This window comes from Mycteria americana, chromosome 17 (genome assembly GCF_035582795.1).
Source record: "Mycteria americana isolate JAX WOST 10 ecotype Jacksonville Zoo and Gardens chromosome 17, USCA_MyAme_1.0, whole genome shotgun sequence".
Taxonomy (NCBI): domain Eukaryota; kingdom Metazoa; phylum Chordata; class Aves; order Ciconiiformes; family Ciconiidae; genus Mycteria; species Mycteria americana.
The window spans coordinates 9329747-9357252 of NC_134381.1; the positions used below are offsets into that span (position 1 = coordinate 9329747).

Here is a 27506-nt window from a genome sequence, read left to right on the forward strand (position 1 = left end):
GTGTCTGGCACTACAAACTGCATTTTCTCTCCTTCCTCGCTTAGTTGCGGTTTCTAATTTGTACTTCGTTTCCAGCATGGGAAGTAGAAGTGCTGGGGAGGGTACTATGACGAAAGAAAAACCCCAGACTCTCAGCGCAATGCACATAGGAGCCTAAAGGGAGAAGAAAAGGATGAGCAGAAAGGGGTTAGTTTTAAGGTGGGTTTTTTGGGTGCTATTTCCTGGCAGGCAGGAGACCAAGCTCCTTTGTCTCGGGCCACCAGCGCTACTGGGGGTGTTCCTCTGCTTTTGTTTCCCTGTTGCCAACATCAGAGCCAGATACTACCGAGACCGTCACACTGCTCATCCCAAACAGCTCCTCAGCATCCCCGAGTCAGGGGCCTGGACCCTGCCGGCTGCCCTCAGGAGCTCACAGCACCCAGCCCCAAACCACAAATGCAGATGGCAGCTGTCAGCAGGACGGGATCGGGGATTCCCCACTCCCGGGCTGCCAGAAGGAGCAAAGACCCAAGGTGTCCAGCCGCCAAGTGCTGCCGCAGCCCCAGCACACCCGGGGACAACCCCAGCACGAGCCCCGAGAAGCCGGGAGAGGAGCGAGGACACAAGGCAGAGAAGATGCCTGCATGAGCCTGCACATCAGATGACACAAGAAAGATCAACAAATCAGCCTTTGGATGTAAACAGCCCTTGGGGTTCCTAACATCAAGACTTCACTTTAAGATAGAGGAATTTCCTTACCATAGAGGCACAGAGGAAGACGAGCACCTGAGACACTGCTCACGATCAGCATTTGCATGGAGGTAATGCCTGAAAGCCTCAGATGGACCACAATATCACAGTGCACGCTGCCGTGCCAGCAAAGTGCTCCCCGCTCCAGACAGCGTGCATGATGCCATGCACATGACGCCAGGAGCCGGGAGTTAAAAATACCAAATATCACAAGTTCTGCCCAAACTGAACCACCAGCCCGCCTGGCCTGTACATTACAGCGTTGTCATATGACAGAGCAAACAGCTCTGTCGCCAGGCAGGAGAATCGGGTGAGAGCCATCTCCTCGGGCCGAGACGGAGCCAATCCTTTCAGCAATGTTAAAACTTAAACAATGCAGTTAAAGCACTCCAGGTTCACAACAGACAGAGCCAACACCGAGCTGGATCTGGCTGTCCTCCGTTACTTGGGCTGTAGTGTTTTACCACCTCACAAGCATGTTGCACTGAAACCAAAGATGCTATTTGCATCAAAACGGCACTCGATAGCCAGAACAGTGGCCAAATCAAGCTGTTTCAGGACAGGGCTCCTGGCAGGGTAGTTCCTTAGCATTATTTGAAGCTCACATGGCTAAATTCATCCCTATCTGAATACAGCAGCAGTGCCTACCTGTGCTTGGCAATGCTTAAACAAAAGTAAATTGCCGTCTTATATACGGGGACACTAATGCACAGTGAGGGTCAGGGGATCTACTGAAGACGTGTGGCTTTGGAGAGGTGCTGAGAGCCCCGAGGCACATCGGTGCTGGCCAAGGAGCAGCCGTGCAGCGACTGTGTGCCGACGTGAGGACGTTTCAGCGATACCACGGACCACAAGAGTGGAGCTTATGACAGCAAGAAGCGGTGCCACCCGCGTCTGCGGTGGCAGCCACATCTGAAGGCAGGCAGCGTCCAGCTTGAGGCATTTAATTGCGCGTCAAGCACACGCAGGACACACCTCTGCTTCAGTATTGCCACTCTCTCGGCTGTCTCAGCTGCTGCATGGCCCCAGGGCTCACTGTTTGCTGCCAAAACATGGGGTAAATAAATAGGGCCAGCTCTGATGGAGTCCCTGGATGGGAGATGCCCAGGGCTACATCCACGCTCTGCTGTCACATTTGTGGCTGTGAATGGGGTGAAACCTCCGTTTCTCCTGTGTTTGCAGCTGGCATACTCCAAATCAAGTGGCTGTGTCGATGACAGCCTCGTCCCTGGGTCAGCCCCGCTGCAGGATGCGGCATGGGAAGCCGTGCAGAGGAGGGATGGGGCTGCACTGGCAGGCAGGAGACACCCACACCTACCAACTCGTGATCTCTGCTTAGGGAGAGCAGGATAGCCAGGGCCAAAGAGCCCCTGTGCTCTTGCAAAGACCCCAAGCGGGCACCGAGCAACCCGCCTTTGATTGCCTGTAATGTGCCAAACCAGTCAGTAAACCAGATTTGCCTTATTTGAGCACACGCGGGCACCGAGCAGCACTGGCAGCCCTTGCGGCATGATCCCACGACAGCTGCTTCTGCAGGCTCTGCTCTGAGCCCCGATGCACAGTGACAGATGACAGCAAATTGTATTGACGGGCCCTTACTGAATCAAACCGTCAGGAGGCAGCTGCTCTGTAGCCCACTGCTGGTCTGCCGTTCATCGGGGTGCCCGGCCCCGGGGTGCAGGGATGGAGCCAACTACCGCCAGCAGCACGTGGGCACCAGGACCCGACTGTGCGTTCCTGGCAGTGCCCGAGCCACAAAAAATGCTGTGCTGAGTTCGAGGGTCCCCATGGTATCATCAGGATGAAAAATGAGAGCAGAGAGCAAGAAAGCCAAAAGCACAGAGAAGAGATCCCATTTCACTTGAGAAAGGGAAAGTGCAAGAGGCAGAGCCTGTACCTCTCAGAGATACAAGTCTACAGAGTAAAAGCTGCAAGAGGAGCAAGCTCTTACATTGCCCTCAGATTTCAGACAGAGAAGCTGGTGCTAAAGGATGGGAAACAAGAGCAAAGCAATGGAGAAACACTCTGGGATGTCACCTTGAAAATCAATTCATGTCCTTACCTAGAGATAGGCTGTAATGCCACCAAAATCGGTGGGTTTGCCTTGATTTACACCAGTAGAGGATATGGCACACAGTATTTTACCTGATATTCTTTGTAGTTTCTGCTCCACAGCCAGTGCTAGCAAGCACTGATCCAGCCAGGCCACTTAGAAAAATATATTGAAAGCAGATCGATTGAACAATTACTGGAAACGCCAGCTCCTCCTGCACTGGCAATACACGGAGAATTTGCATTGCTTTAATTGCACCAATAACTCCATCGGAGCAGCAGCGAGAGTCAGTCGGGCGATTCCTGCCCCTGCGGTGGTGGAGTGCCGGCGAGCGCCCAGCACCCAGCGCCGCGGCACACACCCAGAGATGCCACTGGTGTGACCAAGCCCGACCTGTCGGCTATGCACGGGCCAAGCACAGACGCTTGGTGAGTATCATGTATCTCAAAATCTGCAAATGGGACGTCCCAGAGGTGATCGTGTTTGGGCTGTAACGCCAAACCCTCGGGCAGGATGAGTCCCCGAGGCAGGCTGTACCCCAGGGAGCTGCCTCAGATGCTGGTTCAGGCTCCAGAGGTCTGGGTTTTCATTTCACTTTGGCAACCCTTGTCTGCCTGGCTGCATGAACACAGTCCTGCTAACTGCTTATTTAAAGTGTAACCCTGATATTACTGGCCTGGCACTCCCATGGCTGTATTTCACTTGTTTATTCAATCGATGAACACAGGCACACGCGGAGGTGAAGACTCTGGACACTTTAGTACCAGCAAACCAAGCGTAGCAGCAATCGGTGACCCTTTTCTCCTTCCCTTTAAGCCAATGTAAATGCTCAGCTTATCACACCAACCATTCCCCCTCTGCAGCCTCACCAGGGGCTGGAAACGGGGTCTGCCACCACCTTAAAAGCTCCTGGGAGAGCCACTTGCAAAGACACTGCCTCTGCCATCAGCCAGCCAAAGGCGCATCCAAGACGGCTCATTGCCTCGCAGGTTCACATTTGCAGCTCACGGGGGTTTAGCCGGCTCACGGGGCAGTAGTTAGATACCCTCCCCAGGACCGATAAAACCAGCACGGAGGTATGGACGTGGCAGAGGGGTTACACGCGCTGCCCCGGGGGGCTGTGGTAGCACCCCACAGCACTACTGCGGGAGCCATGGACAGGCTTCAAGCTGCCCCGTACATGCACACAAGGCGTTGGATGGGCTCAGCCCTCAGCCTTGCCCAGGCAATACCCAGAAATCCCAAGACTTTACAGCGCACTCCTGAATTTCTGCCCTTACAGACAAGAATTCAACCTGGGAGACTTCTTCCATAGTTTCTAGTTTTCTCCAAAAAAAAAACAAGTGATGATTCACCCAAGGGAAAAGAAGAGTTTGGCCAAGAGCAGGGATGGAGGGATTTGTTGTTTTTGACTGTAACTGTGGTCAGGAAACAGTCCCAGCGCTCATTTTCAGCCCCTCCCTCTTGATAACATCTACCATACACAGGCAGTGGAAAAGAAACAGCCTTTGATATAAACACGACAGAGTTTGATTCATTGTGGGGCTGTTTGCAGCTATCGCTTCACCCCAACACTTGGTGCGTGGCTTCAACCTGTGATCGACGCAAGCACCAACTCCCCGGCCCCGCTTGGCTCTCGGTTAAAGCCTTTCCACCCCCGACGTGCACAGGCTGGCAGAGCCGCACCGAGGGAGCGGAGGGATGCTGCTGGGGCTGCAGGAGATGTCGAGTGTCTCAGGCCTGGCAGGGCTCAGCTGCCAGCAAGCATTCACCCGTGAGACAGGAGGATTTCACGCCGTGCAACCCACCCCGCTCACCAACTCACTCCATCACCCAAAGGCGGCCACTGCATCCGTGCCCCACAGCAAGCCCCGGGAAGGAGCTGAGCCCCACTGACCCAGCACGGGGGAAGCATCTACCTCCCAGCCTCAGGGATTCAGCCTCCCGAGCTTGCGAGGAAGGTGCATTTCCAGCCCCTTCACAGTGTCATAAACAGGATGGCCGTCATCCCGCGGTGGGACGCAACCATTGAGTGCCAGACTGAATCCCAAGGCTGGTTCTGGTGCCCACTAAGCAGATCCCTCCACCCCTTGGTGCATGGGAAGTAACACCATTCCCACTCACTCCTGCAAGGATTAATTAGTTGCCATTTACGCAGCGCTCCAAGGTGATACCGGTACTGCAGACAGGAACAACGAAGCTGGAAATTAGTAGCTCATTACTGCTGATCTGAAAGTTTTTCTTCTGTGTGCCAGAGGACAACATTTCACCCAAGCTACCCAGGTTGCAGTCAGCTAAAACACTTACTTAAAGCTCAACTGAACAAGATCTCAAATGCGGCAGGGAATAAGCCCATGCTACAGCAAACCTGGGAACTAATCATTTGTTTCCATCTCCAGCTCCTCTGAGCCTGGCTCTAAGGTCAAACTAAGCTTTTATCTTCTCCTATATTCCAGTATGCTGGGAAAAAAATAATATTAGAGGAATAAATTAGCATGTGAAATGTAATTTAACTAATTATCCCACTGGAGTGGAAAATGTTTGCTAACCACTTTGAAGTCAAACCTACTGCACTTATTAGGACATCACAGAGGAGAAAGGAAGGAGGCGAAGAGGGGGAGACTGCCAGGACAGGCTCCGGAGGATGCAAGTGCCTAAGCAGGACACCGAGAATTTCACCTGATCATTTCCCTTTTCTTCTCTGTAGAGCTGCATTTAGTGTCCAACTCAGACCCAGCTGTGCTGGAAGAGACCAAAGGCTGTGCTGCATTCCCCTCTGGCTTGCCATTTACTGGACATTGCGACAAGGGTATTTCCCAGTGATTTTTGCTGTGACACAGGGCTGAGTCAGCTGCATGGCATTAGCCTGGGATGCCCTGGGATGAACAACCATGAGCAGACCGACCCGCCGGGCAGGAGGGATGCACTGGGACTGTGCGAGATGGGCCCGGGCAGCAGCACCCCAGCACCGCGGGACATCAGCTCACTGGTCCCTCCCAGCCCTGCAGGCTCCCACTCGCGGGGAGCGGATATTGCCAATTAAGCTGACAAAACAGCATGCCATAAAGCTCCATCGGATTAGGGAACTGCCTGAGATGCCACAAAAAGCCGTTATATCACTTGCAACCGTCTGTTCATTGATTTCCCCATTTCCCAGATATAGAAACTGTTGCTCTTTTATTAGCAAAGCTTTGGAAATCCCTACCCATAATAGCAAGAGAGGCACCCTAGGAAATTTTGCAACTGCTGCGGCTGAATTATGAAAGGGAGGGATTGACAGCCCCATCGAAAGCTAGCAAGGGAGACAGAGACAAGAGCTTCCCCTGCCCGACACGAATCACCATGCTGGGGGTGGTCTGGGGGGGTTGCTCCCTTTCCAGCTGACCACCCAGTGAATATGGGCACGAGCAGCCCAAGTCTCTCCATCGCCTCCAACAGTCTACTGCCGGCTGGTGAAACGCTCCCCAAAGGAGCCCCGCTCCACGCTGGGGCAGAGCGGTTTTCCTGAAAAACAGGAGTATGAGATGTTGACCCAACAGATCTGCCGTCCTGGGGGAATGGGCTTGAGCCGGGGGCTCATGTCTTGGTGGGGTGCCCCGATCCAGGTGTTGCCTGGCTCCCTTGCTCATTTTTGAGGCCAAAGCCCTGCTCACCTGGGAACCCAGCCTGAAAGGGGTCAGTTGTGTGTTCAACAACTGGATCTGCAGCACGAGGAAAGCCCATTTTTCAAGCCAGGCCTTCCCACAGCTATGGTCCAACTGGCGATGGAGACTGACAGACAGGATCCTGCAGAAGAGCTCAGCTGAGGTTATTTCCACACTGTGCCTGGCATGCATGGGAGATCTGGGCCAAAGAGAGAGCAGGATTTGTCCCCCAGGGAGAGCAGAGACCTGGCAGCAACCCAGGTGCTCCAGGTCTCAGCGGGAGCACACACAACAGTGACCAGATGCTCCCGTGGCCACATCAAAGCAGGTGCCAATGGGAATCAGGGGCGCAGCAAAGGACAGCTCTGCTCCCGCGGCTTTCGGCTTTGCCCCACACCTCCTGCCTGGGTCTCCAGTGCCGCTGCAGCCTCCTCCTCCCCCTGCAACACCCCCATTCCTCGTGGTCACATCCCGGTTCCTCTGCCTCTCCGTCCCTTTGCTGCCGCAGGAGCCTGCACGGCAAGTCCCACTCAGGGGGATGGAAAATACTCGTCCGACACCTCACCCACAAAACCAAACAGGGTCCTGATTAGAAAGGTTTCTGAGCACTCTGGGAGCGTGACTTACTCTGATGTGGAGCACGGCACACGAGCGCGTGGCAGCACATGGCACTGCTCCTCTGGCAGTGGTGCCAGCCATGGGGAGGGGAGGGCAGGGAGGGCTCACCACAGGGGCTGCAGGGCGTTTCGGGAAGGGGAGCTTGCTGATGGAGTGCGATGCTCCTTTTGCAAAGGGCAGGGAGGGCTGCAAAGTGCCAACTCAACTGTGGCGACGCACCCGCAACCCCAGAGCAGCTTTGCAAAGAGCAGCGGGGCTCGGGGCAGGTGGGTGATGCAGCCGAGACCCACGGTGCTGGGAAAACCTCCGACTCCCTTCCCATGAAGTTGATTTGTTTTACCCTCTTCCATCCTTGCCTCCTGCAGATCTGCTCGAGCGCTCCGGCACTTGCAATGGGTCAGGAAGGCAGCGCTGGGCCAGGGCCAGCCCACTGCGGTGCAGGCAGGGTTTGACGCTTGTTAGCGTGTTCCCTGGCAGAATCAATTTCTGGACCCCCATCTCTTACTAGAGCTTCCTTTGGGTGCCAGCATCCAAAGGTCCCCATGTAACATGGCTTTTAAACTTTTCCCGGCCTGCTTGTGCCATCTCCAAGAAGAAAGGCAATTCATGAGCCCGGAAGTCCTGAAATAGAGGGGGAAATGCCAACATGGCTCCCTCCATCATGCCCACGCAGACTGGCAGAAGCGACAGCGGGAAGATGAGCAGGTACCCACACGCGGGTGGATGTGAGACACTAAACCCTGCCTGGCTAGGCGGAATCTTTCAGCTGTGAAAGAGGAGTTTCCCCATCGCTCCACAGACAGAAACACCGCTCGGGACTTCCCCGCTGGCATTTCCCCACCGGCCCGTGCTTTGCAGCAGAGGGAGGTGCCAGCTCTGCAGGGGCGCGGGAGGCACTACACCCCCACTTTCCAGGAATGGAAAACGGAGCAAGCATCCTCAGCCTTGAAGCAGCAGTACGAGAGCACGGAGAGGCAGAGCAGTCCCTAATCCGCCTCCTGCTCACGGGTGCTGCCAGCCAATGCTCGCCCCAGTGCAGGAGAGGGCAGGGGATGAAAGCACCAGCGGAGCCCTGAGCTGGGGTAGGTGATCACGGCTGGGAAACGCACATGGTGCACATGCAGAGCCTCAATTTAAGTGGAAACGAGGGTGCTGGAGACCACGCTCCCAGCCTGCTCTCATGGCAGTTCGAGTTTCCACAGGAAAGCGCTAACCCTTTCTGTCCTGCACAATGGAGCAAACACCCCGGCAATGACCCGAAGCTCGGGGATGCCCTGATGTGCCAGATTACAGACCGGTGCCTCACCATCACACAGCTCCTGGGACTGGCTGTGCCCCAGCAGCCGCCAAAGGGTTAGTGGGAATTGTTAAAAACCCAACCAACCAAACAAAACCCCCTCTAACACAGTGCGCAATCCCTTTAAAAATGATTTTTCTTTTCTGCAATAAAACCAGGGATAAGATTAGCAAGCAGAGGTCACTTCCAAGCAACCCAGGCCAGGGCATCCGTTGCAGGCACTGCCCAGGTGAGCACAGGTCTCCAGCTCAGGCTTCCCCCTCTGCAGGGAGGGAAGCCTCCACCTGTGTCGGGCAAACCCTGAGGATCCCCCCGCTGCACCACGAGCCGCAGGGAAATCCAGCACCAGATCGCACTACTGAGCAGGAATGGATATCGCGTAGCGTACGCCTTGAGAAATCTGCTGCTTCAAAACCAAGCTAACTGAGAATAAAGCATCCAGCCGCCGGTTCACCCGCTTCATCCCATGCGCCAGCCACCTCCCAACGCCCAGCTGCCCTCCCTCCTTCCCACGCATGCTGCAGGAGGCACCTGCGCTTTCGGGGCACGTTTCCCATCCCTGGCACACCCTGTCAGCTCTGCAGTGGCCGTCACAGGTATCCTCATTAGTGCAGCAACACCGTAGATCCCAGCAAAGCCCTGGGGTGTTTCTAAATATAGAAGGCTCCCCGCAAGTCCCCTGTTCCTGCAGGCACGCTTGCAGGCTGCTGAGCTGGGGCTGGGGCTTCCCGCCCCTGCCGAGATCCAACACATCACCTTGCAGGAAAGTCCTCCCTCCTCCAAGGGAAGGAAGCTCGCTTCTGTACTGTCATTTCACTTCTTTAAACACACACATAATGTAGAAGAGAAGGTAACATTAACCATGACATATCAATTGTTTGCCATCAAGAAAATCCAGATTTAAGGCTCCTGCAGTGACAGCAGAAACACTGAACACACACAGCAAGAACATGGGCTTTCCCTGCTCCAAAATCAAAGGAAGTTTTGCCTCAAATTTTAACAGCACCTGGATCACACCCAAAACCCTTACACAGGCAGGACACTGACTGCTCACCACCCACCAGCTCCGGAAAGCACTGCCCCTAATTCGGGTTCTCCAGTAGCTTTATCACAGGGTCCCTTCTTGTACAGTCAGATTCGTGGTGTATTTCTGCAAGGAGCAGAGTTAAGGTGACAAGAGGAGCCCTCACCAGGAATCCCCTGACCCGAGCACATCAGGAAACCTCTGCCTCAATGCTGCAACCAACGCCAATTTTTGCATCGTGGACCAAACCCTGCACTTGGTTGCAGCTGCAGCACAGCAGCAGAGCGAGAGGGCAGGACCGATGCCCACACAGACAGCAAGACCGGGCAGGGCAGCCACCAAGGGGTGTGAGGGCAGAGTCGAGCTCTGCAGCCGCTCACTACCTCCCAGGTTTGCACACCCATCAGCCGCCCCAGGGTGGCAGAGCCAGGACACACACAGCAAACACTCCCTTTTGCACTGAGCAACAACACAAGTCTTTTTTCCATCTAGAAAGGCTTCCCCTCCCTCCCAAACTCCTCCTTTCATTTTGGTGCCCTGGATTTGGCAAGTGCAAGACATGGTCTGCCTCAAAATACACCACTTCAGAGAGGAAACAGTCACATCTGGAGGCGGTGCCAGCTCTTGGCATCTTTCACTTTGCCAGAAGTTCACCACCCCCGGATAGCGCCGGGGTGGGGTCACGGCACCTCTCTGCCCCTTGCACACCCACCCCGTCCCTGGAGCCGAAAACGGGCTGGCGGCTCGCTTGCCTTCTACTTACATCATCATCCTGCACGCTCAGGGGGATATCCAACATGCACATCTGCACAGGCTGCACCAGAGCCTTCTGCACGTTGAACAAAGGTTTTGCCTCCATCTTCCCGGGGATGGAGGGGCTGCTCATTCTTCTCTCTCTCCTCCGCCACTCCTCTTCCAGGAGCAGGTCCAGCCCAGGCAGCGAAACAGATTGGAGATCTCTCCCTGCTCAATTTTGTCAGCACATCTTGCCAACAGCTGCTGCTTCTGCTGCTCTAAGAGGTCTTATTTCCTTCCTTGCAAATCAAAGAGCTGCGAGGAGCTGCACCAAGAGGCTGTGTGCGCGCGTGTGTGAGCAAGTGCGCCTGTGTGCGCGTGTGTGTGTGTGTGTGTGTGTGTAGCCGGCGATGTTCCCGAGGTCGGTGAAGCAGCCCTTTGCAAGCATGCCACGGCACGCTGCCTTCCCCCAGCCTCTCCTTTCTTTCAGGGCAATCTCGGTGCTGGCTCTGGCTGCTGCTTTGCACTGGTGTGAGGTTTTCAGCCTCATCTACATGCATGGCACTCGCAAACCCCGTGCATTGTCTCAGAGACACAACAGGTCCTGCCTGCTGTTGCTTTCTGATTATGATCAAACTGTGTCTGCAGCAGCTACAGCATTTCCCTCTGGCTGTCGTGGCAGGCCAACAAGCAGAGCTGGAAGGATGAGAGGGTGTGAGACCGAGAGCATGAATGATCTGAGCTGGAGCCTCCCCTTTTCTTTCCTTCTCTTCTTCCATCCCTGCTTTCCATTGTCGGAGGCAGTTTCAGCTCAATGCCTTCCTGTACTCCAAGGACCACAGCGAGGCTTAAATAATTCACATCCAGAGTGTGCTTGAGAACCTTATGGCACTGAAAATGCCACGTGGCACTAAAAGACAGTGAATATTGGCCATCATTTTGCTTGCAGGTCAATTCTGTGTGGAAAGTTTTGCCCAGGTGAGCAAGGCACCGGCTGCCTTTTCCACCAGAGTGCCTGGAACTCCAAAACAGAGTTTTGCTAAAGGGAGTATGGCACAAAATGGGGTGGTTTTGCTACAAAGAGCATCTTCCTGCAGAATTTGCACCAACAGTAGCAGTAGGATGAGAGAGTCGACATGGAGCAACGTGTGCACCACCTGCACACACGTATCGCACAGACGTTATTGCTCTCACAAACAAGAGTAAACCTGGGGCCAAGTCCATGGGCCATCTTCTCACCCTCATCAGCTGCAGAGAGCAGGCTTAATAACTGGGTGAAACACCCAGGGTGTATCTCTCCAGGGAGGGCAGCAGTGGAGGAGAGAAGCAGTTTGGTGGGTTCATTGAGTCGCACTCAGCAAGGGCAGTCACTGGGGCCAGCTAAGTACCCAACAGAGGGGCCATGCGAAAAGTCGGGGCCAAGTCAGTAAAAAGTCCCCATTGTCCTCAGACAAACAGGCGTTTACGTCCTTACGGCTGCCCTTCTTGCTGGGCCCAGCAGGGATGACATAAATAGGGTGAGCAGACCCCGCTCCAGGCAGGCAGTTTGGGTGGTTTCCCATGACTGCAGGCAGCAGTGGGTCCCGCTTTGGGGCTGCCCCTTGCTGCATGCAGGGCAAAGGTCTGGGACAGTGCAGCCCTGTCCCGGCTTTCCCAAACTCAGCTGCTGCCCGAGGCCACAGGCCTGGCTTGCAGCACGCCTGGGTTTCAGAGCAGTGCCGAGGAGCCCTGCTGAGCCGGGCATTCCTGCAGCGTTAGGTAAGCTGGGCTTGGCGAGCCCCGCTCAGCACCCAGCCAGCGCCGGCCCCGCTCCCTCCTGGCCTCCCCGGCTGGGCTGAGTCATTCACACAGGAGCCAGAGGCGGCCAAGACGCTGGGGTTAGACGGGTCTCAGACACATGGACCCTTCGTGCTGCTCGCAGTCAGAGCTGGGCACCTTCCCAGCACGCTGGGGCAGAGCGTGGGACTGGAGTGGGGTCCAGCCCGTTGTTCCCGGGAGAAATGCAAGGATGAGAAAACCAGTGCTTACATGCTGCACGAATGGGAGCTAATGGAGAAGCCTGGAACAAGACCAGATAGGGATAAACCCACCAGAAATAAGTTTTAACTGGAAATTAGATAGATAGATAGAAGTTTCAACCACCATATGGCCGAGATGAGCAGCAGCACAGGATGCAGAGGCCAGCACTGCAGCAGCCCCAGGAATGGCCTCTCAGGGGAGGAGAGATGGGAGATCACAGCTACAATGCATAGAAAAAGCAATATTTCCAAGACCACCTCCCAGCTTCTGGCTAACAGCATTTTGGCAACTGTCTGGCTCTTTTCATGGCAGAGACGTAGTGCCACAGCCCAGGAAACACCCTGGCATGGCCAGTCACTGCCTCTCTACATACGTGATGTCTTGGTGACTCAATACAACGTGCACTCCCATGGAGGACAGTCCTACGTTTCACACTGCTGTCATCGGCAATGAAATGTGCCCCCAGCACGGGCAGTACCCACAGCTCTGGTTCCAGGAAAGGTGATTCAAACCTGTGCTTCAGCCCCAGCTCAAGTTACTCACCTCCCCTCAACAACAGGTTGGCAGAGCACAGCTTTCCAATAACAACTTTCCAGTAACAAACTGGGCTTGGCCAGCCAGGATTGCGCCTTCCAATGGGTCTAAGTGACCGCACTAACATCCTGAGAAGGACACAGATTTCACACTCAAGTGCCAAAGTCTCCAAGGGCTACATCCTCAGGAACCCACTTATCACCACTTATCACCACTTATCACTTTCCCATGGGAACAGGAGTCTCTGCAAAGGTGGTGTGGAGGTGTAGGAGTCCCATCATCTGCTGGTGCCTGGGTCTGCGGGTCTCCTCCAGACCTCACGGTAGCAGCAAAGGAGAGACAACAGAGGTTGCTACCCCAGAGCACATGCTTCTAGCAGGGGCTCAGTCTGCTCTGCTGGTCCCCTGAGCCCACCAGGAGCCGTAAAGATGCCAAAGGGATAACCCTTCTGGAAAAGTCACAAACCACACAGGCAGACTGCAAAGGAAAGCAAAACTACAAGTGCGGAGTCCCAGGAGAGGTGCCAAGCACAGCAGCAGCAGAAGAGGTTGGACAAAAGAACAGCCACTCTGGAGAATGTCTCAAACCAACAGCAACGGGATGCAGTGGACGGGGGTGACGGGACATGAGAGCTGCTGTGCATGGAAGGCTTTGGCCAAAGGTAACCAGGCAGATGTCACGGGCATTCGCACAGTTCCAGACAGCATCTTCCCCTCCTCACCAGGGGCCAGCTTGTGCATGTTCCACCCACCAGTCTCCCCAGACACCTGCATAAGTCACTGGGGAACTTAACGGTCCTTCAACAGAAAGCGGTGAAGTGGTTTTGAACAATTTCCCATTGGGAGATTTTCAGCGGAAGGCAAAGACTCCCCAGCATCAAACCAGCCCAGACAGGACAATCCTACGCAGATTTTTGAATGACAGCCTCATCCTACTCCTCCTCCAGTCTGGCTGGCATGAGTGGAAACCGTGCTACAATCCCAGATCCTCCGGGAACAGCAGCCGAGCACCTTAAACGTACCGCTGCATCAATAACAGAAACGCCATCCCCACGAGCACAGGACTAACTCACTGCTGGAGCCCAACGCAGCGTGTGCCAGCCCAAGGAATGGGGAAGCCCTGCAAGAGGCAGAGGAGAAATCTCCCCCTGGTATCACCTTACCCCAGTGGCCACTTCTGGCAGACGGGGAAGCCCCAGCACAGCCACTGATTCTTCCCCATTTCATTTTGCACTGGAGCTTTATTGTTTCCTGCCGATCCAGCTGAGCAGATAAAGCCCATCATGAGACCTCACTGCTTAGCAACCATTACTGGAAAAACACTGTTTTCCAGTAACAGTCTTGGCAGGAACAGAGCCAACTGCAGGGCAAATAAACTGTGATCCCTACACCGGATGCATCCTGCTCCCAACTGCTCTACTGCTGCCCCAGGGAGAGACCAACTCCCACACTGGGAAGTGCATCCATTCCTTAAGGTCTGAACAGCCTCTGCAAGCACATTGTTTTGGGCACACCGTGATGGACCACAACTGAATCTCTGCATAGGTGGACGCAGGTTCCAGTGACAAACTCATGCATAGGAGGATCTTAGTATCCAGCATAGCTGCAACGGTGTAAACATTCAGAATGCTTCAAGAACCGGTGACCAACCTCTCTCACCACGCTGGTCATTCCTTACGCCAAGTGATTCACAAGGACAAAGGCCCACCTAAGGAAGGCTGACTCCAATGCTTGATGCAGTCAAGCATCAAAGACTTCCACAAAATTAAAGAAATTCCACAGAAATAACAATGGCGAGTTTGTTTTTCAAAGGAAATTGCAACTCCATGTATTGTCCAGAAGCCCAAACATCACTGCATCCTGGACATGCACGAGAGTGCTGTACTTGAGAGAAATGACACAAACCCGACTGGTTTATTTTCACTGTGTGAGGCTGATAGAAAGGCAAAGAGGAAACAAAGCAGCATGATGAGTGAAAGGCAAATGGAAAACCCCAACAGCTCTTCCCCTTTCATACTTATCAGTAACAGAAAGAGGAAATCTGCTTTCAAAAACACAGAAATCCCAACCTGATAGCATCCCTCTGAAGAAATGTGGCATTTACAAAAAGCCTACGGGTAGATTTAGAGAGGCAGATAGAGGCGCAGACATGAAGGTGGGTGCCTAGTGAGACTTCCAGGAGACCTGAGCAGGTAGGATACCTATTTCTCAGTGACAATCTATCTAAGCTCATGGGTGCTTCTGTATATCCCATTTGAAATCCATCTGGCTTGTCTCAAATGAGTTATAAGAACAAATCCCATTGATTTGTATCTGCACCCTTGTTTTTAGGCATTTATTTGCAGAAGCCGCCCTTGTTCCCTCAAAGTTACTCCTGATAATGGCCACAGCCTGTGCCACACCTCACACCTCTGGAAAGCCCATCTGGCATTCAGCACCCTGAGCCGAATAAATTCCTGTGCTCCCCAGAATAGATACGTACGCAAAATTAATTTGCAATCAAGCCTGAGCAAAGCATGAGACGGCCTTTTAATAGGTGCAGAGCAGCAATTACCAATGCAAAGCGAAAGCCAACAAGCATTAAAGGGGAGTGGGGGGAAAAACCAATTAGTTTTCTTGGGATTCCTCCACACATTTGCCACTTGAGGGATTTCAATTTTCACGTTCCCCTGGGGGCTGAGAGTACATCCTGGGAGCCATCATGTCCCCATGGGGAGGGGATGGGGACGCTTCCCCATGGCCTCCCCTTCCGTGGTCCCAGTGATGCGGCTGTGCTGGACCGGTCTCCATGGAGACGGTCACTGCAGCAACGGAGACCAGAGGTGCAGCTGATGGGGCTGCGAGAGGATGCAAACGAGACCGAGGACCACCTCTCCCCCATCGGAAAGGGGCTGTCAGGTACCCACATGCCTCCTTTCTGCTTCTGAGACCGTTTCCCTGCATCGGCAGGATAAAAGGGCTCTGCTGCTTGCGATCCAGCTGCCTCGTCCCGTGCTGAAAGCACTTCATCCCGTTGAAATCAGTCCCACGGGAGCTGGTAATATTGAGCTGTCACGGTGGGTACGGCATCGGGAGGCAGCCGAGCTCGAGGCTGTCATGGCAACAGTCCATTGAGTTTCCATAACCGCCCTCCCCCTGGAGAGAGGGGCAGAGCCCAGGCTGGGGGCACCAATGCAGCAGCCCCCAGGTGCACACAGCTGGGGAGCCCAGGGTGGGCAGAGCTGCTCAAGGAGGGGTACCCACTGCTCTAGCCACGATGCCACCAGCCATTGTGCAGGCAGAGGAAGGACCCCATCCCCAGGCAGATGTCACGGAGCAGCTCCCCATTCCCTCCTGCCCCAAGTGGCATCAGCACCCCGTACCACCACGCTGCTGGAGGGCAAGGAGGACGGTCACCATATAACTCCCTGCAGTTCATAGCTGTCCCCACCATCCCTTCCTCATTCACCCCAAAACTAATCCCAGTTTTCTGCTAGACTGAGCCCATTTAACAACATCCCCCCAGTCTCCCCATCCCATGTGCAGCCACTCAGTGCTGCCAGAGTGACCTGGATGCAGCTCTCAGGCAGGGAAATCCCCGGCACAAGGCCTGCATGTGTTTTGGGCGTATATTGCTGGGATGACTGTATTCACGCACGGGTGCCCAACTTCCCAGGCTGGGGATACACGGCAGGCTTAGGAGCTGGGGGCTGCAGAGGTACTAGTGTGGGAGGATGCCACAAACTGCCACGTGCTCATCACAGCTGTTCCCTGCCAGCTCCAAATGCGAGGAAAAGCCCCATCATCTCACAGAACATCTTCCCGTCAGGGAGCCCACAGCACTCCAGCATTAAGAAAGACCAGGGCCAAGAATAAGCTCCCAAACGTCAGCACACCCTGGCTCCTCCAGGGCCAGCTCCAGACTGTGCCCTGGCAGTGCAGCCAGCCATCTCGCTGGGACTCAGGTAGGCACAGCAGAGCTCAGCTGTCCCCACGCCGGCCCAGCAGCACGACCAGGCACTTCCCGCTGCAAACAAAATCTTCGCTGGAGAAGAGAAAGGTGCTGGGGGAAACGGAGAGCTGAGGGTACCGGCAAGCCATGACAATCCCTGCTGTTACCTATTATAATTTCTCTGCAAAGGTTTATTCCACCTGCCCACCAGGCCAGAGCAGCAGCTGTCTGCGGTGAGAGACCAGGCTGGCAGCAAGGCCAGGGCATCTCTCCGGGCACACGTCTGCACGCATCCAGGCCTGCATGCAAACAGGGGGCACACAGATGTGATGTATAGCATCAGTACCTGGAGCACTCGCCAGAGACAGAGCATCCACTAATTCACCCATTTGGCCGAGCCTCCAGCACTGGGCAGTGTTGTTCCCTTCAGCATATTTTCCAGGGCTTAGCTGAAGCTTAAACAAAACCAAAGGAGGAGGTTCTTGTCCCCCCACCCCTGGAGCCCGCTCTTGCCTGCAGGACGCCGTGCTGTGGAGTCTAAAACCATCTCAGCTCCTCATGCATACTTTACCCTACGTAACACATGGCCAAGAGGTTATCTGCAGATCCACATCACTGCTTTGTGTCACTTGGCAGACAATGAACTGTGGGCTCAGAGAGATAAGAGACATGGCTGTGGCAGCTCGGAGGTTTCCAGCCCTACGCACTAAGCCAAAGGTTCTCCCGTTCTTCCCTCTTCACGCTTGCTTTGCAGGCTAGGGGGTTTAAAGAAGTTTCCACCATGTGCAGTCCCCTCTCTGCCAGCTTGTGTTAGCCAGGGGGATGGGAAAGACTTGTTGCACGGCCAGATTCCTGAAGCAGGTTGACTTTCCTGGGAGTTTCTTTCAGGGGTCCCGTTCAGCTGCTCCCCACCCTCCCGTTACGACAGTGAAGGGCTTGACATTGCTTGCTCGGCTGCAAGGGGAGCCAACGCCTTTTGCAGACCTCTCCCAAGAGGCATGGCCCCGGGTCAGAGAGGGAGAGGCATTTCAGCCTGGACCCCCCTTGCAGGAGGGCGAGGGGGTCGAGGACACAGCAGGGCGGGACTGACCAAACCCCAAGGCTGCCAGCTTCGGTGGACACAGTCCAGAGAGCAGAGAGGCCCTTCCCTGACCTCCCCGAGGGCTGTGGCTGGATCTCAGCTTTCCCAGGCCTGGCCCCGTGCAGCACAGATGTGCAGCCTGCCACGGAGGGGGCTGCACCCCCCCAGCCCCATCCCCTGCCAGCTCTGCAGCCCCTCGGGGGCTGGAGCCCGCTGCATTTTGGGGACAGCAAGTTGTGCGCTCACTTGGCATTGCACAGATTAATGAGCCATCCTACCAACCTGCTGTCTCCAGGTGCTTTCTTACAGCAGAGAGGAGGGCGAAGCCCCCTCAGGCATTGCAGAGCGATGCCTGCTCTCAGCTTTTAGTCCAAGCCTCCACTTTTGGCTGGAGAAAGGGAAAATGCCTGGGTTGCCCGCACCAGCCACGGAAGCTAGGGAACACCAGCCAGTGCTTTGGGACATGCAGGCAGTGCCACGGGGCTGCGTCAGCATCCTGACTGCCCGCATGGTCCCAGGCGCTGCACCAAGGAGGACCCTCGCAGCCAGAGAAACACGCGGTCGGTGCCGGCAGGCAGAGAGCATCCTCTGCATTTGCAGGAGGCCCCGCTGGAGTGGCACACAGGGCAGGAGGTGGTCCGTCCTCCCTCCAGCACCGTACCCATCCCTCGCCGCACACCCAGCACAGCCGGGTCTAGTGATTGCGCTGTAAATTGGATGAAACTCAGCCCTGGAGGCCCACCATTGATTTCGGTTGCCTAACAACAGGAAAGCTTTATAATCCTATTAACTAAACACCCTTTCAAGCAGCACTGGGAACAGTGCAAAGGGGAGTTGTATAAGCAGTTAGAGCCACCCAGCGCAACGCCCAGCTCCGATTAGGTGCTGGATGAATTCCCCAAAAGCGGGGCTGCAACACCCGCAGTGGCTGGTGCAGTGTCGGTGGTGGCCCCCACAAAAACATGTTGGATCCTACCAAGAAACACGTGCTTCGGCTGCAGGTCACTGGCCAGAGTGCAAACAAGCTAGGAGGCCTTGCACAGGAAAATGGTGCCCACATGTGCGAACTTGCAGGACTTGGCCCCTGAAATACTGACAAATATAACTGCACTTCAATCTCTTCCTAATTATCATCGCTGTGGTAGTACTTATAGATGTTTCCCAGCAAAAGATGCACTGCTTTGGCCAAAATACAGAAACATTTCATGGAAGAATGTGAATTTCATTGCCACTTCCTAAGGAGAAAGGATATATTTCAGAATACTTCTATTTGCAAAATGTTTAAAGATTGCATCCCTCCCCCTAGTTTGCAACGACAGCCAGTGGGGGGTGGGGTGGTGGAATCAAGCTTGCAGAAGATGTAAAATCCCAATTTCACACCTAGCCCCAGATACCCCAGAGCCACGCTGCATTTCCATACGAGGGCAAGAAGCCTCCACGCCCCAGCGAGCTCCGAGGAAACAGTGCTGAGCCACACGCTAGGATGGAGGCCGGAGCAGCCGTGGGTACTGTGGCCAGACCTCCCACCAAGTACCACAGGAGGGGCTGTGCCACCGCGCAAGATACAAGATGCCTGGCTGATGCCTCGTCTGACTAAAAGCCATTCAGGTCCAGATCCCCTCCAAATGGCATGGTCAGGATATCTGCAGCAGTTAGCCTGAGGAGGAGGGTCTGTGCTGCAGCAGGAGGGAGATAAATGCCTTTCCACCAGCAGAAATGCACCTTCCCCAGACCGTGGAAGCATTTATCAGTCATCTCCCCTTCCCTTCCCTTTAATTAGTTATTCACACAGCATTGCAAATTGCCAGGCCTAATATTTTCCATGATGGGTTATGAATGCAGAGGCACAGGACAGGCTCTTTGTCAGGGGACACCATCAGTGCCACGTGCAGTGATGGAGCAGGAGGCCGGGCACAGCTCTCCTAAACAAAACCCTTCCTCCTTTTAGTGCTTATCCCGCTGGGGGCAAAATAAACTGCCCTCCATGAGCACTGGGGAAGGAGCATGTCCAGTTCCCCCATACTGGGACAAGGCTGCGGGGCCACAGGCTCTGGCTTGCAAACCCACCGCACTGAGGCACCGCGCTTGCACCAGCCTCGTTATTTTGGTGCCACCAAGGACAGCACAGCCACCAGAAGCGCCTGCCTGTCACCATGGAAATGCTGAACGGGAGGGTTTGAAGCCTGCTGGGACTTTCAACCTCTGCCAAGCAAAACAGGTCCCTTAAACAACCGCGAGCCCTGAGCATTTGTATGAGGAGGAGACCTGTACTCCCCTTGGTCTTCCGGGCACGAGGCAGCTAATGTGGGACTTTTCCCGGAGAAAAAGCCACTCGAAGAAAGGACACTGCCCTGCTCCTCGGCCTCCACACAGGCAGAGCTCAGCCACATCCCTCAGCTGCTCCTGTCCTGGACCAGCTGCCCTCTCCTGGTGTGCACCCACCAGATCTGCCCTGCAGACACCCCACAGCTCAGGCAGCAGTGGTTTTCCAGGTCTGCACAGCCAATGCTTTTGCACGCCTCGACCACCACTGCCACGGGAAGACTTCTCCATCCCCTCCCAGCAGACCTGACCGCTGACCCTCCCCCTGGGGCTGCCCAGCCTCCTTGGAGAGGGGCTAGAAAGCAGCCAAGGGCTGGCCGTATTCCTGTTCCCCGTAATTCAGAGCAGGGCACACAGCAGCAGCCACCCTGACCAGGGTGTTTCCGCCTGCCCTGGACCTTGCTGTGCCACCCCAGCCGCCTGTCACTGTTTTTCACGCCGGTGGCGTCTCCTCCCCAGGGAGGCGAAGAGCCGAGACCGCATGGGACGCAGCACCGAGCAGGATGGGCAGGAAACACACAGTGAGAAATCCGCTGTGAGAGGGAGGCAGTGGGGCCAAAAGAGCAGGGCAGGGTGGCTGCCAAAGATTTCAAAGGGGCCTACGGGCTGCCTTGTGAAATGACCCCGACCTCCCCATCCCGTGCCGACGGCCCGCATGGAGCCAGCAGGCTCCTTTGGCGCTGAACATGGCCTTCGCAGTGTTTGCTTCCTGCCTTCAGGCCAGGCAGGGCGTTTATAGCAAGGGAGTGGGAAACAGATTGGGACCGTATGGAGGAGGAAAGATAAAAAGGAACAGCGGATGTCCTGAGAAACCCGTGAGGGTGCAAGCCAGACACAGCTTTCATGGTAATATCAGCCAGCACGTGCCTTCAGGGAGGTTCACATGGCCACATCGTGAATCCCGGGCAGAGCATTGCCTCTACGCTGTGCCAGCAACCTGCACCCCAGCTGCACATCCTCTCCTCTGATAATGCCAGGAGTGCTTCTCCAGTCACACAAATGATCCCTCCTAACAGCATTGGTCAGCCTACAGCAGTCAATATCTACACCACACTCCACTCATTTTCTCTCCCCCCTCCTCCCTTTCTTTTTTAGACCCTACAGGGCAGTGTGGAGCCTTATCTGGGATGCCGTGACATCCCAGAGCTCTGGCACCATATCTAAAGCCTCTCTGATTTTCTCCAGATCCTACGCAGAAGCAGGACAGACCAAGGAAGGGCTTCTCCACCCTCTCTGAGCTGCAGCAGGCGAGTGACCCATCGGGGCACTGCTGCGTGCCTTCCTTCCCCCCCGGCCCCCTTGCCCTGCCTCTTTCCTTCCTTCCCCTGTCTTTGAAATCTTTCTCCAGGCAGGGTGGTGAAGGACACTGTATTGCAGCTACACCTACTCCAGGGAGCAGACGAAGTTCAGCAGCCCCAAGCGCAGGAGGGCAGGAGCCCATGGGGCCACGCTGGAGCACAGCTCAAGCGAACCAAGGAGCACCGGGGGGCTGTAAATCAATCTTTGCAGAGGATGAACTTCCGCTGCGCTCCTGGGCCTCGAGGGAGCGGGAACTCTGTGATCCCCTGGCACGCCACCACCAAGCCGCCTTTGACGTCAGCTCATGTCTACAAACATTGTCTTTGACCCACGGCCAAAACTTGCAACGTAGGGGAATATCAGTGGAGACAGCGAATATCCGCAGAGATACCCCGCAGAGAGCCCGCTCCAAGAGCGCTAGGCGGCAAGGGGCAGTGGGCCAAGGGCAAATGCGCAGGCGCACCCAGGGTGACTTGGGAGCCAAAAGGGCTCCAAGAAATCAAGTCATTTAAAATGCAAATCCCCAAGGAAAACAGATGGGTGAACCCTCACTATGGGTCACGCAGGCTGGACTCAGGCAGTCCCAGCAGGGAAACCTGCTAACATCTGGAGGCTCTGCCGCTGCCAGGAGATCCCGCAGCAGCCGGGGGCTGACCCCAGGCAGAGCAAACTGGATATTTGGGAGACAGCTCAGCACCCAAACAGCTGCCTGCCAGCAGCTGCCACGGCCACTCCTGAACGCCCAGCACTGCTCCAGCCACTGGGGCAGCAACAGAGCACGTTCAACCACGCTGCCCCATGGACGTGTTTAAATACTACTATACTAACACTAACAGCACAGATGTGGCAGCCTGGAAAGCAGCAAAGGCACCTCTCCCAGCCACTACTGATGGAAAGGTCACGCGTTTGCCTGTTGTTTACGGAGCGCTAGGGAAAGCTGGGGGATGGGTTGACTGGTGACAGTGGGAACAAGCACAAAAGGGAGCTGTGGATCAGGGCTTTCTTTTCATAGGAGGGACACAGTGATTGACATGGCCTTGCTGAGGTCTCACAGCAGGCCCACGGTGGCTTTGGGATTGGATATCAGGTCTCCAAGGATGGAGCTGGCTCATATTACTCATCACCAAGAAGCCAAACACAGCTCCTCCTCGGTGAATAAGACGCAAACACCAAGCTCCGCCGAGAAGATCTGCTCCCCGCAGCGGAGCCCAGCTTGGTGTGCCCACCGCTTTCCAAGAGAGCCAGGCGCCTGCCATGTCCCGGCTCCCGTCACCACTGACCCTTCTCAGCACTGATGAAGGCAAAACCCAAGCCAATAACTTATAGGGAAAACAACAGTGCCATCTGCTGCACAGCCCCACTCGGCCCCGAGCAGCCGGACAGCCCGTGGCCTGCCCACACAAGATATTCACAGGCTTACACAGCTTGAACCGATCACAACAGCATGCAAAATGCATCTCCAACCAGCACCACACCAGGCACGGAGGCAGCAGCAAGCATCACTGGAGCGGGAAGGCAACCCTACAGCAGTCCTGATGGCCACCCGCAGCTGTACGGTGGGAGACAGGCTCTGGTTTGCAAGAAAGAGCAAAGGACAGCAGGATGGGGAGGCAGAGCAGAACAAGAGTGTGTCCCAGAGCCCTTTTAGTGACTGCAATGTGTGAAGGAGATGGAGGAAGAAGCAAGCTCACTTGGCAAAGCAGGCAAACAACCCCTTTCCTCCATCAGCACCCTGCAGGTGAAGCACATCTTCCAGCCTCTCTACAGGCAAGGGGAGGGGGGAAAAACGCAAACAGCCCATAACACCAACTGAGCCTTAGCTGACACCATCCCAAGCTTCTCCTTTGGAGAGAAATCCCAGATTCTGGCACTAAATACCATGCACTCCCACGTGTACTTTGTCATCCTGATATCCCAGGGAAACTCCAGGTAGTGGGGACACCTGGGAGAGCAGGGTCAGCCTGAGGGAGCTAAGAGCAGTTTCTCTGCACCTCCAGCCCCAGCAGCTGTGGGTAGTTGCCAGTGAGCCACCCCTGCTCCACAAGCGATTGCAGTTCCGCGGCAGGTGAAGCAGTTTCTCTGCATGCACCGCCTGGAAAGCATGCTGGCATCCTCCGTGAGACATGTGTTGCTATAGCAATGGGAAAGGTATGAGAAGCAAAACCAGCGTTGATGGATAGTGCAGATTGCTTTTAAGATTACCCCTGCTTCTCAAGGTCCAGCAGCCAGGGACCGTGTAAGGGATGGCACAGTGAAAAACACTGCGAGGAACTGAAAAACACAATCCCAAAGATGCCCAGAATAAACAGAGTCCTGAAAAGCCCCTCCTTTCCTCACATAAAGAGTCATCTCAAAGCAAACTGACCCCAAAGAAGATAAACTGCACTGAGCTACAGGATGTCAAATCAATCGTTACAGTACCCCAGACCAGAGATTTACTCTGGAGCCTGCAGCAGTGGCTGCATCCTCTGTTCACGTCTGATCAGCCCTATCTGCGGGCACATACGCACATGCATGAGTGGGAGCTCCAGATGGAGCAGCTGAACCACGCTGAGGAGGGACTTTGCATCTCTCCACCCGCTTCCTCCCAGACCCTGCTGCCAGCTGGACTCTCGCTTGCTGTCACTTGTTGCCAGCTCACCCTCCTACCCGCAGCAGAGCACCACCGAGAGTTAACTCCTAGCCATTGGAGTCACTTCAGACACAGCTCCCTTCTCTGCCTCAGAGCAGCTAACAGACACAGAAACAAATTCAGCTCCAGCCTTGCTTGCTTGCACTCAGGCTCTCTGCGTCCTGCCCTCAGCCAGCCCCAAGACTGCTTGTCCACCATCTGCTCTCTTCTCCAGCCCAAACAGCCAGTAAGGGAGAGAGGGGACAAGTCTGCAGCTCTGGGAGCTTGGTTCAGGGTAGAAGCCACCTTCTGACCCAGCTCACATTCAGGTTTCAGTTTTAAAGGCTGAAATTCACCCTTGCACATGAAGCTTTGCTTTCACATGTCGTGACACCCTGAACAACACACCTGCAGCAACTAGATCGGAGATGAAAAAAAATCTCCTTGTTTGCTCAGCTTATTTACTTTGCAGCACTCAGTTTTCCCAGTTGTTTGTGTGGGTCTTTCCCTTAGCAACCAGGGAGAGAAACATTTATGAGGCATGAAAAATGTAGCTGTACAGCCCTAAGAACTGGCAGGGTGCGGCTGCGGGTGCAGCTGGAAATTCCTCTTAACTGGTAGTCACGAATGACGGGGCTTCGATGAATTGCACCCCTTAAACAGCAGAGTGGCTCATCCTCTTCAAGCAGGACACGCAGGAGGAATCAAGACTTCTAGCCTGTGCTCTCCACCATACCACCCACCACGCAGGATCCTAGGCTTGTAACAAATACCTCTACGTGCCTCAGTTTACTCATATATAAAATGGGGGTAAGTATAAAAAGTGATAGGAAGGCTAAAGTTGAGACCTTAATACAAAGCGCTCCATAGGAATGCAACGTGCATTCCCCAACATGGAAGGGAGACTGAGCTCTGGACATCTTTTTCTAGACAGCTTTACACCTACAATTTTCTGGGTCTTCCAGCAAGATTATTCTCCCCAGTCCACAGCCATGGTGACAGAGTACTCTTGTTCTTGACCCTTGGCAGGGTCAGGACCCAAACCCCGGTATTTTGGTTGCCAATCCCCTTTTCCAAAGAGACGTGCCACAATCCAGCAGGCGTGCATGCTGCCACTAGCTCCTGCCTCACACACTTACCCCCAACAGAGCTAATTTAGCTTTCGTTTATAGGGCTGGATCAAGGCAAATGAGGCCCAGACCAAATGGACCCACTGGGTGCAGGAGGCGGCTCTGGTATGCACATTTTCCAGTCCAAAAATGGATCCCAGCCCACTTTTCCATCACAGCATCAGCCCTTCCCTTTATTCATTCTTGGGCTCCCAGGAGTCATCGCTGCCCAGTTACCTTCCCACCACCCCCACAAGGGCAGCAGCACAGACCCCCCTTCCCTTCCCAGGGTTGGGGTCTGGAGGAGAACATGAGAAGGGGAATAGAAAGTATAAAGTCAGAGGAGCATCAGCAAACAGAGAGCCACATTCTGATGAGACCCCCAAATTTCATGCCATTGCTTCATCCTCCCCTGCCCCAAAAGTACCAGTGGGTTTGTGAGTGTAGAGCTTTTGTCCACCTCGGCTCAATTTAGCTTCATTTAGCCTCATAAACACACCAGGCAGAGACAAGGGACCTCCTGGTGCCACTTGGCCTAAGCGCTGCCTGGGGAGCTGCAGCGCTGGCTTGCTGGCACAGCACGCAGCAGCTTCGCAGCCTGCCAGCAGCCACACAGCTCAGCAAGGGCTGCAGCATCGCACTGGCAGCTAGACCCTGTCCCAAACTGTCTTGCTTTCGTTCCAAATCCTTCATCCCCACTTTCACTGGCTGCACTTACCCATTACACAGATAGAAAGTAAAAAAAAAAAAAAAGATTTCCCCCCCCCGGCAAAGGCTGCCGTTTCTCCTCTGCCAAAGCTCACGCTGCAGACCGGAGGTCTGGACTGCTGGCACGTACAGCGTCCCCCTGCACCAGCAGGCAGCAAGGGACAGGCACCTGCAGCTACAGACCCCCAGGAAATCGCCGACAGAGCCCGCCCGCCCCCTGGCACCGCACACGCATTAGTCACCCGTCGCGGACACGCGTGTGCCGCCGTGACCCCGCTCTAGCCGCGGTGCTGAAGGGGACGGAGCCCGGCCGCCCCCGCAGCCGCGCGCCGGAGCCCGGGGGCACCGTGAAAGTGCCGCGGGGAGACAAAGCCGACGGGTGAAACGCGCAACTCACCTGAGTGTCGATCATCATCATGCCCCGCGCATAGCCTCCGCCGGCCGCGCAGGGAGAGCCGCTGGCCCCCGCTCCGGGGCTCCGCGGGGCCGGGCTCACCGCCCCTCCGCGCTGCCCGGCGGCCGGGGGCGCGCCGCGCCGGCCATGGGGCCCCGCCGCCCCCGGGGAGCCGCCGCCAGCGCGGAGCGCGGCCGGGAGAGCCGAGCGCGGGGCGGCACCGCGCGGGGCGGGGGCGGGCGCGCCGCCGGCGGGAGGGAGGGGGCCGCGCCCGGCTCCGCCCGGCCTGGCCGCCCGCGGCCCCGGGCGAGCGGCTGCGGTGGGTGCACGGCTGCGGCGGGGGAACAGGGGCGCCCGCACCCGTGGGCGCACACGCGGACGCCCGCGCCCCAGGGGGCACGGCTGCCCCCGCGGGCGGACACGGAGGCACCTGCCCGCGGGGTACCCGCGGGCACCCCCCCGGATGCAGCCTCTGCCTGCTGCCCTGGGCACCCCACCTCTGTTTGGGTGCCTCCCCCTCCCCCGAGGAGGTGGGTGCTGTGGGTGCCGCGGGGGGAGCGGGACCCGTGGGAAAGCACCTTGCGGGCCTCGCCAGGGAGCGCGCGGCGGTTTGGAGGGTTTTGGCACAAGCGGTGCTGCGCGAGCTATAAATAGGAGAGCTTCAGGGCAGAGAAAGGGGTCATTTGCTGGGCGAGATCCCCCTGCGCGCACTGCTGCCGAGCTCTCCCCAGCAAGACACCTCTAACGAGGCGACCCGGCACCCTGCCGCATCGGGACTGTGCCGCCAGCGCACAAACATCCACCCCCGGCTGCCTCATCTCTGCTCAACCCACCGCCCGAAACGGGGGCACGGAGGGACCCGGGGAAAAAGCTGCTGGAGATTTCGGTGCGCAGTCGGTGTGGTGGAGCGTGAGCTGGTGAGACAGCGGAGGCTGAGCGAGTGGGGTTGCCCTGGAAACAGAGAGGCTGCATGTGAAGGGCTCCAGTACCCATCGTTTATATTTATGAGGCCGATGACATGTGTCATCGCAGAGTGATGTCAGGAGAAGCAGGAGCGGAGAGAAGGCTGCTTCACTCTCCACGGCCCAGTGCACCCAGCCGGTGCAATGCTCCTGGCTCGGGGGTGCAGAGCCAGCCACCGCACTCCTGGGGACCAGCACACACACCCGGCACCCACCCGAGTGCCACCTGCCCCAGGAGCCACCGAGTGGGAAGAACCAACTTTGCCAGGGTCGCAGTGGGAATTAGTGACAATGCACAGACCATCACAGCTGACCGTCCCGCTCCTCCGAGGCTCCAGGCCAGCAGAACCAGCAGCTCTGGCTGGGGAGCGTGGCCAGGAAAGGAGAAGGTACTGCCAGGCCTCTTGCTCTGGCACTAGATGCTGCTACAGAGCAAC

At 55.9% G+C, this 27506-nt stretch overlaps 1 protein-coding gene across 1 annotated transcript in view; it reads right to left on the minus strand.

Moving 5' to 3' along the window:
- Positions 1–26316, minus strand: part of RALGDS (ral guanine nucleotide dissociation stimulator) — a 62677-nt gene extending 36361 nt beyond the window's left edge. The window contains exon 1 of the mRNA XM_075519308.1: positions 26111–26316. Coding sequence (XP_075375423.1) covers positions 26111–26131 — 21 coding nt within the window. The 5' untranslated portion in view covers positions 26132–26316. The remainder of the gene's footprint in view (positions 1–26110) is intronic.
- Positions 26317–27506: the final 1190 nt, after the last annotated feature.